Source organism: Mixophyes fleayi, chromosome 6 (genome assembly GCF_038048845.1).
Source record: "Mixophyes fleayi isolate aMixFle1 chromosome 6, aMixFle1.hap1, whole genome shotgun sequence".
Taxonomy (NCBI): domain Eukaryota; kingdom Metazoa; phylum Chordata; class Amphibia; order Anura; family Limnodynastidae; genus Mixophyes; species Mixophyes fleayi.
Genome location: NC_134407.1, coordinates 18329324 through 18345743, shown reverse-complemented (window position 1 = coordinate 18345743; position 16420 = coordinate 18329324). Strand labels below are relative to the sequence as shown.

The 16420-nt window shown below is 40.1% G+C and overlaps 1 protein-coding gene across 1 annotated transcript in view; it reads left to right on the top strand.

Moving 5' to 3' along the window:
- LOXL4 (lysyl oxidase like 4) overlaps positions 1–15463 on the top strand; it is a 62250-nt gene extending 46787 nt beyond the window's left edge. The window contains exons 11-14 of the mRNA XM_075215145.1: positions 631–746; positions 3672–3808; positions 7995–8106; positions 14777–15463. Coding sequence (XP_075071246.1) covers positions 631–746; positions 3672–3808; positions 7995–8106; positions 14777–14847 — 436 coding nt within the window. The 3' untranslated portion in view covers positions 14848–15463. The remainder of the gene's footprint in view (positions 1–630; positions 747–3671; positions 3809–7994; positions 8107–14776) is intronic.
- The last annotated feature ends 957 nt before the right edge of the window (positions 15464–16420 follow it).

Sequence of the window (16420 nt, the reverse complement as noted above, 5' to 3'; positions counted from 1 at the left end):
ATGATGCTAAATAACAGTGCCTATAGGGACTGCTGTTGTAGACTATAACAGTGGGACCACAGGGGCAAACGCAGGATTTGTAGAGGGGGGTTTCCACATCACGCCGCCAGTGGACATGATCAGAATGCATGGGGGCGTGGCTATAATTTTAGACAGTGCTTGGCTGCTCTCCAACTCTTCCTATCCCCATAATATACATGGGTAATGCTGCGTGAACTACTGTTAGGTGCACGCAGCTCTCCCTTTTCAAGCAGAGCCATGTGAAGCGGGGGCAGGGTCCAGCCACCTCAATTAGACAGTGCCCCAGTCTTGGAGGGGGTTTTCAGGCACTAGGAAACCCCTCCTCGGTATGCCTATGGACCACAGCAGATATCGGGTGCAATCCTTTAGTTCTAAATAGCTAGGATACTTAATGTTGTGGTTGTCGTTATGAGGAGTTTCCTAAACAAGCCCCTTATAGGTGTATAGCTAGATTTTGAGATGTTTGCACCATCCAATAATTAGTACATTCAAATCTGAGGAAGATCATCGATCATGTTCTACTCTTCCATCATATAGCTCCACCGCCGTTTCTTTCTTCCCATTCATGCTCCAGTATCTCCATATAACTTGTTGTTCTCTGTCTAATAGGCATTACCACAGTATTGAAGTTTTTACCCACTATGACCTCCTGACCCTGAACGGATCCAAGGTCGCTGAAGGACACAAAGCCAGTTTTTGCCTGGAGGACACTCGCTGTGGAAAAGGTATGTGTAAGAAAACTTAAACTATGTAATATGCACAAATTCTTAAACAATTACATAATATGACATTTAGGGGCAGGGGCAGGCTGGAGATGTTGCCTATAGCAACCAATCAGATTCTAACTGTCATTTTGTAGAATGTACTAAATAAATAACTAGAATCTGATTGGTTGCTATAGGCAACATCTACACTTTTTCAAACCAGCAGTTTAGTAAATCTAACCCTTGGAGTTTAACAAATACTGCGGTCCCTCTTTCTAATGCAATCTTGATAGCCCAGAACTGGCATTATAAAGAGAGTAACCGAGAATGTTATTGATACATTTTAATGCCCTTGAGAGCTGTGAAAAAGTAGTGTGCAAAGGTTGTGCTACAAAGACAGCGGTACAAAGAGGGACTGCTTTAAACAATTTAACTTATACTTTGGAAACATGTGTGGGTGGCCTCTACCATAGGAAACAGCTGGTTTAATTTGAACTTAAAGTGGAACTAAAGCCGGGAAACAGAAAAAATGTTAAATGTAGTTGAAGATTTATAAACTATAGGATATCAGATCAGCTGTTATTTAATTTCATTTAAAGCTGCTAACTGCATGCGGCTGCCTGCTGACCTTTCTGGGAAAGTCAGACCCACGTTCTTAGTCGCTGACTTCAGTAATTAAATAGTCGCCCATGTGAGCAGAAGTTTGCACTGAAGCTATTGCTTTTCTTTCACTTAGTTTGCCTGCTTATATAATCACACTATTGCAAATATATATATATATTGTGACAGTAACCCACACAAGTCCAGAGGTTTCAGGTTAACAGCCACAGCCAGTTTATTCACCAGCTTGTAAACAAAACAAAACAAACAAAATCCTAGCCGTCTGGCTACTAGCTAATACATTTTAGCGACACCCTCTCTCAGGTGTTGGACCTTGTGTCCAAACACACTCAACATATCATTGCTGACCACAGCAGAGTGTCTCAGGAGGTAACTCGCCTCATCCTCAGCTCTGAGACAATAACTGCATATTCTAGATGTCTTTTCACAGGCACCTCACAGATGCATCTCTTGATCAGTCCGTTTAGAGACTGGCAGGCCAGAAGACCCGGACTGGGCCTTATGTATGGAGCCCACCATTCTCTTTCTCCGTAAATAACACCAGGGACCCTTACCATGTTTTTTTAGCGCAGGGAAATACCCTGTGGGAAGCTTACCCACACATCTACACATTCTCCCTGGTGTTTTAACGTACACAATGCTGGAAGCCTGGGACACATACCTCGGTCATTTAGCCTCCTTCCAGTGACTCTGTCACAATATATACAAATATACATATATACCTCCTTCCCACACAAATAAGTAACCAACTCTAGTTCTAGCGCCTGGGCTGGTTACTACTAAAGCTGGGGGACAATGAGCACAGGTTCCCTCTGCAAGAGCATTAACCAGCACCAGGATTTGCCAGGCTGGGCTGGGCTGGTCACGCTGTAGCAGCGTGTGATATTGTCAACAGGCCCACACATCAAAAGTGGCATTCCCTAAGCAAAATGGGCTTGCATAAAACAATGGCTGCCAGAGCATGCTGGGTCTTGTAGACCTACATGCTCCCGTCTGACCTGGAGGCCAGGACCTGCTGGAACATGTAGTTCTACAAATGTACCTAAAAGTAGAAAGAAAAAAAAACCTCCACACACCGAATGTTGTATTATTTAAAATAAATGGTCCCCTCTTTTATCTCTTTAGTAGTCCCCTAAATCCACGAAGAATATACAATGGGAAAATATACCCAGAGAGAACGAGGCGGACTTACTCCTAGTAGAGCGGTAACGCGAATGAATAAAAGGGGTCAATACGTAAATAGCCAATCACAGCGGCTTGTATGTGGTTGGCTGGAATGTGGGAAAAACCATTCCAGCCAACCAGGGGGATTTTGTGGAGCATCCAGTGTTTTGTTTAGTTATATTCTATTTTTGCTATTGGGTACTATTTTTCTAACTACATGGTCCGGGCATATTGTCATTTATAGTTCTACGAGATCCAACATGCATGTTAGGCACTGGAAATGACTGTCAGGGTTTGGTGGGACTTGTAGTTCCACAATAGTATTTTATGATTTTATGACTTTTCACTTTTACCCTGGCATTAACTGCACCAGAGGTCCTGGTTTACCAAGCCGATTATGACAGCCTCATCTTTACTCCAGACGTATTTATACACATTGAGAGACACCGAAATATAGATGTCATAATTGTACGTTTATGTTTGGCTGCAAAATGGTGGCCTGCTCTAAATAAGGCCCTTTGTCTTTAAAAAAAAATTTTTTAAAGAAAAGCTAAGGTTATATATTATTATATAATCTCTTTACTCTTAAGGCTAGATTTATTAAACTGCGGGTTTCAAAAAGTGGAGATGTTGTCTATAGCAACCAATCGGATTCTAGCTGTCATTTTGTAGGATGTGCTAAATAAATAGTAACTGGAATCTGATTGGTTGTTATAGGAAACATCTCCACTTTTTCAAACCCGCAGTTTAGTAAATATAACCCTTATTATATAAGGAACAGCACCGCCCACTTTGGAAGCTGCAATGATGAGCTCTCTCAATCAGGTTAGGTAAAGACTGCAAAACTAATTTAAGTGTGTAAAAATAAATTATCACTTTGCGTTTATTAACAGATATGTCATACATAGAGTTTTAAAATTAGAGTTTTGATTTATTTAATTTTTTCCTGCTAAGTCTCTCACTAAGTATTTTGTGACCGATGTCTGCATACGGGGGGTATGACTGGGGGGTGTGTGCTGTAAGTGCGTCAGAAGTGTAAAGTGAAAATGATTTCATCCTGACAAGTAATATAGATGTTTACATGGTTACAGTAAAGGTGGACACTTTGATAGTTGTCCTTCCAACACCAATATAAAACTAATGGTGATGCTTAATCTTCAGGAATACAGAAGCGGTACGAATGCGCCAACTTTGGCGAGCAAGGAATAACTGTGGGCTGCTGGGACACCTATCGACATGACATCGATTGTCAGTGGGTGGATATTACGGATGTTGGGCCTGGAGACTATATTTTCCAGGTGAGAAGAGTTTGTACAATAGTTCTGACATTAGGACGCTAGCAGAGAAAAGCCTCTCGTTACAGAAGACTATTATTGCAATGTAAATAAGAAATCTCAGAAGATTTCAGTGACAAACACCTTATTGAAGCCTAAACTGAAGATACTACCTTGTAAAATCTGTGACAATAAAAAGAAAATACATTTAATCTAAAAACAACAACAACAAGATTAGACTGTACTAATCATAATCTTGTTGGACACTTAATTCCCCAACTGAATTACGAAAATGTACAGGTCATCATTATCGTTTGTTTGTAAGACGCCACAAATTCCGCAGCTCCATATAGTCAGCATTCAAGTTACATGACTACTAATCAGTATAAGTTAAATGTATACCTTAGCACTCAAGTAAAAATAAAACAAAAAAACATAATGGGTACATTGGAGATATATAAAGAAGGTTCAGATAACAGAAGACCTGGCTCATGACAGCTTACAATCTAAAGATATTAAAAGTATGGAGTATGTCTACATCACAGACGCAGACATGAAGGGCCTGAGTCATTAAGGAAAGTAAGGCAAAAAAAGGAGTAAATGTTCTCTGGGACAAACCATGTTACAATGCAAGGGGTGCAAAATAGTTTATTATTTTGCGCATAACTTAAAAACTGGCTGTTTTTCATCTAGCATATAAATACTTGATAGTTTTATTTTTACATTGAAATTTAAAATTGATCTAGGACAAGTCCTATCGCCACTATAAACCTGTCCCCACATTTTAAATTTACCTCCCCCCTCCGATGCAACATGGTTTTGCCCGGGTGCAAAGTTACTCCTTTTTTATGCTTTGCTCTCCTTAATGACCCAGGCCCGAAGAGTTTAAAGCAGCGGTATCTTTGGCTCTTATCATCTTGACAGCTGCCTATTTTTTAATTATTTACATCCTATTTAAAGTAACTGGCTTTTCATAATTTCTTGGCAAAACGCCCATTGTTCTGACAATGTGTGATTATGTTATTGGCTGGCTGAATGCACAATTACGCATGTTGAGCATTTCAGAAGATATGAAAATGGTTGTTTTTATCAGTTATTCTTGTGATGAGTAGGTTATTTTTAACTGCCCATATTCCGTTTTGTGAAAGTACACTTGTAGGTAGTGTGACACATTAAATTCCCAATGCAACACCTCTCACTGCTAGATATGACGTCATAATTGCTGGTAAAGTCTATCATGTACAGCTTTCCTGATTACCAATAGGAAGAAGGAAAGCGGAAAAAAGAGAAGGCTAAACTAAAACTAAAAAGCAAGAGTTCAGACCTCTGCAGTCACAACCCTCCAATGCCCTTACGCCAAACAATAGCCAAAACTGCCAATCCTAACTTATTAGCCCTATGAGTCATCTTAATTTGAGTAGTCAACATTTCTGCTTCACAGCACTGGGGTCATGATTCACAATGAGGGCCCTGTCTATTGTGGCACGGCACACTTATGGTGGGGCACACATGAACACCTTCTGCTTTTTTACTTTGCTTTTATTGTCAGGATGGCAGAGTAATTCATAACAAAGTTGCATACATTTCTTGTGAACCTAATGCTAAAGTAGAAGAGACCATCTCCTAGGCACCGGTCAACTTATTCAGCATCGGTCACCTTGAACAATGAAAACAGTTTTCATCGTTCAGGGTAACCGATGCTGACAGACATGTGACCCTCAAACCTTTCCTTTAAAATGAGTTCTCATCAGGTGCTCTACTTGATTAGCCTCCGTGCTGACACACCCTACCAGCCTGCTGTTAGCTGTGGAAAAGACACTTTCAAATCATGCAAGTTAAATCAGACTCTTTACTATTATTTTGTCACACATATGTCCTCCACCTGTATTTCTTTAACCTAGGTGTACTACTGTACAAATATGTAACTCTGTTTGCAGCCTCTCTGCAGATTGCCAGCTGAATACTTAACTCCATGTGGCAAACCACTCCCTTTTTCACACTATATGGTGTGGATTTCCTCTAGGCGCTCCGGTTTCCTCCCACAATCCAAAAACAATACTGGGGCTCCATAATATAATTACCACTATATAAATAAACAACAATAAATAAATGCATATAAAATTACATAACACAAACTGCTATGGCTAGCGTCTTCACCTATTGCAGCCTTCTTTCCTGTAGAGCTTGATGCGCTTCTGAATATGTCCCCACGTCTTAACTCTTAAGCAGTAGGAGCTTATGTTTAGGGACCATAGCGCGGGAAGGTAGGAGGTGTAAACAAGAGGTGGTAGAATGTCCAGAAGTGGTTCATTAGGTCTAGGGTCTGAAGCAGACAGAATAGTCAGAGACAGGCCAAAGGGTCAGGGCTGGCAGCGAACAAGAGTATCCAGAAGTCTAAGCCAGAGGTCGGGGAAACAAGAGTACAGGCAGGGTCCAGAAAAAAGGCCAAGGGTCACAACGAAGAATCAGGTCAAGATATCAGAATATCACAGGACAAGCTTGTCAGCACAATGTGAGCACACAGGACGCTAGACCCTCCCTTCCTTAAATACTTAACCTGGACAATCACAGTGTGGTAGGGAGACTAATAATGAATATTAATTAATCAAGTTACTTTATGCACGCGCCCAGCTGTCTGCTAATGCCGGGGTGCAGCGTTTTTTTAGAGAGCGTCCTGGCCGTTGCCATGGTGACAATCGGGACAAGGGAGGAGGAAGTGATGTCCCGGCTGTTGACATGACAGCTGGGATGCAATGTAATGTTGATGCCATTTCATGCAACACACCTGTAGGTAACCAGCCTAAAGCACAATAGTGGTTCTCCGGGTATTTTGAAACTACAAACCCCAGCATGCTTTGCCAGTTGATAGTCAGCCAATAGCTGTCGGGATGTGTTGGGACATCTTGAGAGCCACATGTTGGCCAGGCCTGGCATAGATGAAAGAGGAAAAGTAAGATACATACTGACTACAGACAGGAGTCCATTACATAATATAGATCTCCACACAACAGACCAAGGTAACCATTAGAAACACAGGCAGTCACTCTGTATTGTAAAACCTGCCTATTTTACCCTCACCCCTGCTGCTGGCCATGGCTCCATGCAGGCTGGTCCATGGCCATGGTGATATTGAAGATGGGTCATGCAATGAATTAGTGCAGGGTTGCACCAAATACTTGGACCACTATGGCCCCTGCTCACCACTTCTAAAACTGAGACCCATGAGGAACCAGCACTCAAATCCCCAGGGCAGTAGAGTTGGGTGTGTGACTAACTGGACAATCAGAATCTCAAGTACAGGAACAATGGGTTAAGTGAAAACCAGATTAGGAGTATAGGTGGCTCTCCACCATGGTCAGGACTAGTGGAGGAGAGAGGGAAGCACCTGGAGCTTGGAAGCTAGTGGATGTAAGAGATTCTATATCCTTAGGTCTCCTAGTCTCCATTTAACTTGCGACCTGAAGACTAAATTTTGTTGATCCCCGAGATGAGGTATTTGGTCTGATTTGGAAATGCAAATTAGTATTGAAATCTACTTTTCCTTCCATGACAAGACATTTTTACACACTGCGGTCAATTTGAAGACTTCTAACTGACCTTCTGTTTCTGTCACACAGAGGACTGTGTCAGACACAAACACTGAAAGCCATAAAAGACTAGTGCACTATACCTCTGTAACAACAAAATAAAGCAAAAAAAAAAAAAGGTGGTTCCTAAACTCGGGATAAAAAAAATAAATAGTATTTTGTTCAAATTCATTCAGAAAACCTGGGTTTACTCCAAAGACTTAACTTGCATATTCCCCAGTGTAGTAATAAATCATCTTTTTTTACGGCACAGAAGCATTTGTGTGTTAGTTTGCATGTTAGATCTTATAAATATGACCAAAACAGTATTTTACCAGCTCTGTCTCCAGCACCTCATAACTCTTCATAAATCTATAGTCATTACCCACAATGTCATCGGGGTAAAGATACAATTCATCGTGCAGCTGTGTGATATATAACTTGCACATTAGCAGAATACTGTACACGCTGACCTTGGGTCTAAGGTTTACAGCCTTATTAGCTTTTTCAGTGCATCTGGCAGATTAGGCGAATGAAACTCATATATAGTCAGTCTATTAGACTTCAGCGTTTTATTTTACAGCAGATTCCTGATGTTATAAAATGAATAATGTATTGCTGCTTGTATTCCTTATAAAATATAGGTAGTACTGAACCCAAAATTTGAAGTAGCAGAATCGGATTTCAGGAACAACGTTATGAGATGTCGGTGCAAATATGATGGTCACAAAATATGGATGCACAATTGTCACACAGGTAAAAACTGCAACCTCTGTGTGTAAAGTTATACACTAGGGATATCGCAATTTACTACAGGGTTGATATAACTTCTCTAGGATGTTGTCCACGTTTATGAGCTGTTGTATATTGTTAACCTGCGACAAACCAGGCCCAGGAGACACTTTCTTGTCCCTTATGGCTTGTTTTCTGAGATCACACAGCTGTTCCACAAGACTAGTAATATAAATACAAAGGTTGTAGGCAGCACAGTGGCTTAGTGGTTAGCACTTCTGCCTCACAGTACTGGGGTCATGAGTTTGATTCCCGGCATGGCCTTATCTGTGTGAAGTTTGTATGTTCTCCCTGTGTTTGCGTGGGTTTCCTCCGGGTGCACCGGTTTCCTCCCACATGCCAAAAACATACTGGTGGGTTAACTGGCTGCTATCAAGTTGACCCTAGTGTGTGTGTGTGTGTGTGTGTGTGTGTGTGTGTGTGTGTGTGTGTGTGTGTGTGTGTTAGGGAATTTAGACTGTAAGCTACAATGGGGGCAGAGACTGATGTGAGTGAGTTCTCTCTACAACGATGCGTAATTAGTAGCGCTATATAAATACCTGATGATGATGATAGGTTTCATATGTAAAGGCTACTTATGGCATTTACACTCATCTATATATAACATTTTCTGTATCCAGCTAAAATCTTGAAGTTTTATGGCAAAAAAAAAGTACAAGAATCAAACAAGTCAAAAGGATTAGCGGACAGGTTTTCACACTGGTAGTGGGGTGCATGAACATGCTTGGGACCATTGATACAGAAATGCAATAAATTCTATGGGCATGATTCATTAAAGCTTGCAAACAAACATTGGGTCTGAGTCATTAAGGAGAGCAAAAGGAGTAACTTTGTACCTGGGCAAAACCATGTTGCATTGGAGGGGAAGATAAATTTAAAATGTGCGGAGAAATTTATAGATGTCCTAGGTCAACTTTAAATTTCAGTGTAAAAATAAAGCTATCAAATATTTGTGTGCTACATGAAAAATAAGCCAGTATTTAACTTATGTACAAAATAATACACTAATTTGCACCCCTTGCATTGTAACATGGTTTGTCCCGGAGAACATTTACTCCTTTTTTTGTCTTATTTTCCTTAAAGACTCAGGCCCGTTGTGTGTATTTTTTAAAAAGCACGTACTTCGGGTATACACACGTCTGTCTTTAACTACAAGCTTATCTGAAGAAACATCTCTTGAATACGGGTGTCAGTAGGCTGTGCATACACGGCACTTTCTGTATGCAGACAGACAACACACTGCAGGATACGTACAATACATATATTCAATATAAAGTCCCAGCAGAACGCACAGGAAAAAAAAATGTACTCAATTATTGTCACCTGTTAAAAATATAGTCATTAATGAAAAAACATTTTCTCCCCCTAAAATACATTTGAGGATATAATACTGTCTACTGTACATGAAATGAATTTTTGCAGTTGCTTTTGGTTGCAAACACATGTTCTAGCATGTATACACAGCCGTCATCACTATCACTCACTTACAACCGACCTGTAGCTGGTGCAAGTCATAAGACTGAAAAACACGTACCTTAGAGATACCTGAAGCTTGAATCAGACAAGTGTGCATGCAGTTAACCTCAGCTCGCCCTTACTGTACTTTGTTTACGTGCGTCCACCCTTTTCTGCCCTTCAAGTCATAGGCAGTGGGAAGAGTCATTGGAAATTATATATATTATTAACCTCCTCCTTCCCCCCCCTGGTGTTGCTCAGGTGGCTCCCCTTCCCGTTCCACCTATGTAATCATAGGCTGTAGTAAGGGTCATTTTGCGCGCAAAGATGAAATGCATGAATTTGCATTCTCGGTCGTATAGTTCGCTTTTAGGCACGTGCAGAGCACTTTAATGTAAAATACGGCACCTATCGGCATTTACGTTCCTTAATGAACCAGGCCCTATGACCGCATACAAAATATCATGGCTATGCCATATACACAACACATGCAGAGAAACAATGTTTTGCAGCTAAAAGAAGAATATGTAATTTGAATAATCTTATGTATGTAGGTGTTTTCCTGCTATATGCAACTTTATTTACAATAGTTACAAGAGGCCTTCTCATATTGTACCAACTTTATTTGTAAAGTTTATTTAGTGACACTCCATAGAACAACAGCAGGACCAATGCATGCTCTCACCCCTTCACACATATGGACGGTTATACCTGTCATATTTTCTGGTGACGCACCACAATGCTACATTTATAAACATAATTTAAAAGGTGTTAACTTAATTTATTAAAAAAGCCAAACTTTGTTTGTAACCGGTAATTTGAGTCCCTAAGTCACCATATATATTAAGTAGCGATTTTTAGCCTGCTCTTCAAAATCGCTGTTCACCTCTCGCCATTTGCAACATTTTAAACTCGCTCGTGGGTAGCTGAAAATCGTAATGAAAGATTGCCCTGATTGGTTGAAAGTTTTATTTGCAAAACTCATGTGATTTTGGTCTCACTAACATATGAATTTTGAAAAAACAAAAAGAAGACCACTGAGAGGGGCCCCCCTTCCCTAAAGAGACTATTAATCCTAGCGCTGCCGGTTGTGCTGAATTTCTTTGGCCATTTTACATTGCCGGATAATAAATCTGCGATTTTAAACTCACCCGAGAAAATAGCTGGAAATGCAAAATCGCAGCTTGATACATTTACCCACAGGAGTCATAGTGGATGCTGTTAAAAGCAAACAGCTAATGCTGAACAGTGAAAATATAAAGGTATAAACCTGAACGGAATAAAGTTTGGTGTATATGTAAGGAGGAGGGGAACAAAGGTAGAGATTGTCTGGAGGGTGAGAGGTTAGCAGGTGGTGGAAGATATAGGAATACCCATGGGTAAGGAGATCACATAGAAAATGACTTTAGCATTTTGAATCTGTGGGGTGTATAAAATAATGTGAGATTTAAAGACCAAACTACTATATATACAGGATTCTGGCAAAAATTAGTGGTTGAAAATTATGCAGAAATGTTTGGAGAAAAACAAGAGATTATGGGTGACGAGTTGTCTATAAATATTATGTGGAAACAATGGTTGAGTAGATGTGCATACAGGGATAGTAATAGGAACAATTAAACTTACATAAATGGAAATAAATCCGCAAATAAAAATGAGCATGAAATGCGAATGACAGTTTAAAGTTACATAAAATAGTACATAATACATCAATAATAAATAATACAAGCAAAATGTAAAAAATAAAAGTATAGAAATACACTTAATGGTTCCAGCGCTTAAACCTGTGTTTGCTTCCACTTTACGAACGGGAAATCCAGTGATGTCATATTCCAATTGACCCATGATCTAAGGGAGTCCCCTGTGGTGGCTGGCACGGAGGCCCGTCTCTCCTAGTTAAAGCTAGAAAATGTGAAATATAAAATATTTACACATACATCCAAGGGCCAATATATACACACATATTTACATTTTGTCTGTATGTATTGGCCATAGAACGGTACTTAAAGTACATGTATACTTATACTCAGGAGAACGAGCAGATTAGACTTTGTGAACACTTGACATTGAAAGTATCTGTAATAACACAAAAAGAATGTTCACAGCTGGATGTTGAATTTAATAAATCCTCTTATTACATTTAAATAACGCAAAGTGCTATAATAGACTGCAAATACAGTGATTAGCGTTTTCACAAATAGTGCTGAAGTTAGCATTATGGACTATTTCAAAAGAAGTACCGATAATGTCATAGCTAAGACTCCCAAGTTAAACTAGGCGTCATTTACCAGCAGTATACAAGTGTTGATATTTAGCAGATGTCTTGTTGAACTGTGCCAAGAGGAAAGGTGCTCATGTTTGCACTTATGTTAAGTGGTGTCTATGCCAGCTAAATTATGGCGTATATTAGTGTAAACTAATGGTGGGTGTCGTGGTCAGAGCATAACCACCAAATTAGTAAAATAAAAATATGTATCTATATAAATGTTTTATTTGTCCCAATGATAAATTGGTTTCTAACGTGTAAAGTCATTGAGGGTAGGAGTTGACTTCTTCCCTTGTCTAGTTGCTACAGCAGGCACCCTGATATGCCCATGTCATGTTGAAACGATAAGTTTCTTGCAGAAACGGGGATATTGGTATTTAAAGGTGTTAGTCTTGTCAGTTAGCAAGGTGTTGTGGGGAGTATGGCTTTCAACTAAACACACTCCATGGGGTATTTTTACTAAACTGCAGGTTTGAAAAAGTGGAGATGTTGCCTATAGCAACCAATCAGATTCTAGCTGTCATTTTGTAGAATGCACTAAATAAATAACTAGATTCTGATTAGTTGCTATAGGCAACATCTCCACTTTTTCAAACCCTCAGTTTAGTAAATACACTCCCATGGCTACAGAATTCAGGTGAAGTGTGCTTGGGTCAAAAAAGGAATAATCCTTTGGTTAGGAGAAAGGGTAGCGTGTGTCAGCATGTACATTTTGGGTCCTACAGACCTAATACAATAGGTTAAGTTGTGTATGGATGTGGGTGAACTGTTTTAGAGTGGGATTCAGCTAGATTTGTAACCTGTGTGATAGGGTTCCATCAATCAGTCTTGCACTCACCTCAGGGAGAGCGTTCCTGAGTGTGGGCAACAAGTGGCCCAGCGAGCTTTCACCTGTGGACCGGAGCTCAAAACCAAAACTCTGACTTATTGTCACTGTAAGGGAACAGGCAGATTCCACATCACGTGACCTCCTCTGCACAATAGAGGCAGGTCACGCAGCTCATGATAGGAGGGAGAGCGGTGTATTCTGTAACTTGTGGTCTTCTTCGTTCCCCTCCAAACTCTAATCTAAGGGTAAGTTATTTTTTTTTAAATCAATTCTACTGGCAGGCAGAAGATTCATAGATTCGTCGCTGACAATGTCAGCCCATTAAGGAAGAAGCTATTTTCGGCTGGGTGTATACTCACATCTGGTCAGAATACAGCAGATTCTGACAGGATGTGGTTAGACTGTTAGCAGTGGGGAACCAGTTTAGAGCATGTGCTGACCATGTCGTAGTAGTCTTGTTATACTGCTGAGTCCAGTGAACTTTGCATTTGCCAAGTACCAGAAGCAAAGTGTCCAGTTGTTTCCCCCCAAATGTTGGGAGCGTACGAAAAACAATCTGTTCTTGGTGGTGTATAACAGTTATGTTCCTACATAAGCTGTATGATGACCGGTTGGACAGAGCGCACTGCTGCAGCCCAATAGGGCTTCTTGTTTGTATCTCTGTGGAGATATTTCTCCTGAATGCCTCAAAGGAGGGTCCGGTCAATAATCATATAACTAAAGTAACAGTGGGAGGTTATCAGCCTTAAAAGGGTTCTCCATCCAAACCTACAAAAGAATAATAAAAAACAAAAAACAAAACCCCAGTTGGTTCCCAAACTTTTGCACCCTTAGAGTCTCCATAATTTTTTTAAGGCACCCCTCCAAAATAATTATATGAGCAGTCCCGTTTTATAAGTAGTTGGGTCAAAAAAACTTAATAAGTATTTTGGTCAGAACAGAAATACTTATTTAGTTGTATGCAAAACTAATACACATTAATCCAAGGGAAAAGAATATTTTTTTCAATTATATTTCTGTCAAAGAATAATTTACAGCTAACTCACACTGTGCCCTCCATCTCTACACACTCTGTGCCCCTGCATCCACTCTCTGTGCCCCCTCTGCATCCTCACTCTGCCCCTCCATTGCTGTTTCCTATCACCATTCCCCTTGGTTTCTTTACTCACCATACTTGACCTTCTTTTTTCTATTTCTTCTGTCTTCTTACCAATTCAGCGGTGCCTGGGACCCAGCATCCTCTCTCCTGCTGCTTGTTACTGAAGGTCGGGCGTGATGACGTCACGGCCCGACATTCATGGAGAAGGGAGGAGGGAGGATATGGGTTCTGGGTGCTGCCGAATTGGTAAGTTTTTTTTTTTCTCCTTAGCCACGGCACACCTGTGACAGCCCCGCGGCGACGCACACTTAGGGAACAGCAGAATGAACCACTATGTACAATTTTACCCAGGACATACTGAAATAGTGTTACCTCTGCTGCTCTCCCATGATCCGGTGAAAATCTGGTGCCTGTTTAGGCTGGTAGCAGCGACTTGACCAGGAGTTGTGTACTTATAAAGCAACGGAGACTGACGCCCCATCTGTGTGTACTACATACACTCTCATGGCCTTGGTAAAGTTGTATGTGCTGTCAATGGCAATACTATTATCAAACCACTATGGCCCTGGACCCAATGCTAACTGAATCACCAATGGCTCCTCTGTGGGCCTGCATTGAATCGACTCTTCTGGAAGCCTTGGAACTGGTATTGGGTTCAGAATGCAGAGGTAGAGGGATGGAGTCTGATGATAGTTTGAAGGTTATGGAGACTACAGCAGTATCAGATGTAGATGCCGGTCTCATGTAGGGCCCCAGTGATATTGTCACCAGAGTCTTATTACAAGAGGAGAGCCTCTGAGTCTTAACAAACCAAGGCAGCTCTCCTTACAGTGGTCGTAATATTACAAGTGGCTAACTGAGCTTACATGTCACCTACGCTTATATTATTGTATGTAGACACATTGTGAGCACTACCAACTATAAATATAGTATACACACAATGTGTTGGTGGACCTCGCTGACACACTATATTATCTTTCAACAGGTGATGCATACAGCGCAGATCTAGAAGAAGACTTTGAGAATCAACAAAGACTCTCTAACAACCTTGTGTAGATCTATTGTGTTTCTGAGGCAACAGACAATGCTCTATATCACTGTCTATATATAGATGAGGTTAAAATTTGGAGTAACGGGAGAATCAACTAACTCAGGTCCACATGTGTGCCTATTGACAATTCAACAGACAAGCTTGGATTCTTTTTCTTCAACAAATATTTGCTGTTCCCATTCACCTGACACCGTCAACAAACACGACTACCAAAAACCGGGAGCCAAAATGAAGATGAATCTAAATCTACATTGATGGAGGGCAACTATAATGGGAAACAGCGTATTTACCTGTTATATTGATCTGTAATTTTTGGGTATCAAGTAGTTAACAGCCTCACGATAACATATTGTACTGTAATTCTTGTATTTTAAAGGCCCGGCAAATAACAATTTTGGTACAAAATTGTTCAGTACTTTACCTCCTGCCCTTCTACAGTGTTGTAAACCTCTGGAGATGTACCACTGGGACAACACAAGGATCCAACAGTCTAGGAATGTAGATGTATTTCAAAAGCAGTGACCAAAAAAATGGATTAAAATTGACTCAAAACTAGAAAAGGAATTTTTTTTATAAAGAAAAAGGTATAACCACAATTTCTGTGCCCTTGTACACCTCGTCTGTCACAAATATTTAACATAAGTATGGTTTTCTAAATAACTTCAATTTTTTTTTTTTTTTTCCAGAATTTTTTTTTTTTTTAAGCTAAATATACAAATTTGTTTTACAAATGACAGCCACTCTGAAATCATCTCAATATGTAATAAAAGAAAATGTCATGGTTTTCTTTACGCCACTTTTGAGAATATGGCCCTCGTTGTGGCACAAAATATTAATAATCGACTGTCAATAAGAATAACATTGCAACATTCAATACACTTCTAAACTCATAGGAGAAACAAAACATGACATATGCCTCTAACAGACAAACACATTTTTCTTTTTGTTGATATAATTTGAAGTTCAATAACATAATACATTTTCCAATTTCACAATTGTTTGCCATAAGTACGGAAAAGTCATCGCCACTTGAATACCTCTCCAATTGTACTAATTATGGACCTGCGTTTGTTCTACAAACAATATTTATATATATATATATCACTGTCGCAGAAAAGGAACAGTCACTGTTATTGGGCTATGGCTAAAAACATTTTCAAAAATGGTGCAATTTTGTTTTATATGATATGAAAGGTCAATGATTAAAATAAAAATATTCCTATGTGCCAAGTCCATTATTTGTTTGACCAGGTAGATAAACACAATAGATGGGAGAAATGGGTCTCAGGGGAGGGGCACCAGGGGGGGATACAGGTTGGGGATGGGTAATCTCAATGGGAGACTGCTCCGTGCACTTAGCAACACAGCGTGCTACTATATAATCAACAATTGTTAGGGCAAGGGGTTTGCATTAGGTTTAAATCAGGGGGAGAGGCAGTTTCCCTCTTAACCCAGGCTGTTTGACTTAGCCTTGATAGAGCTTGTATTAACGAAACGCGCATCATCGTTACACGCGCCGCAGGCTCTCAATACTATGCCAGAATATATGTAGATATACTACAGATAGCACTTATAGAT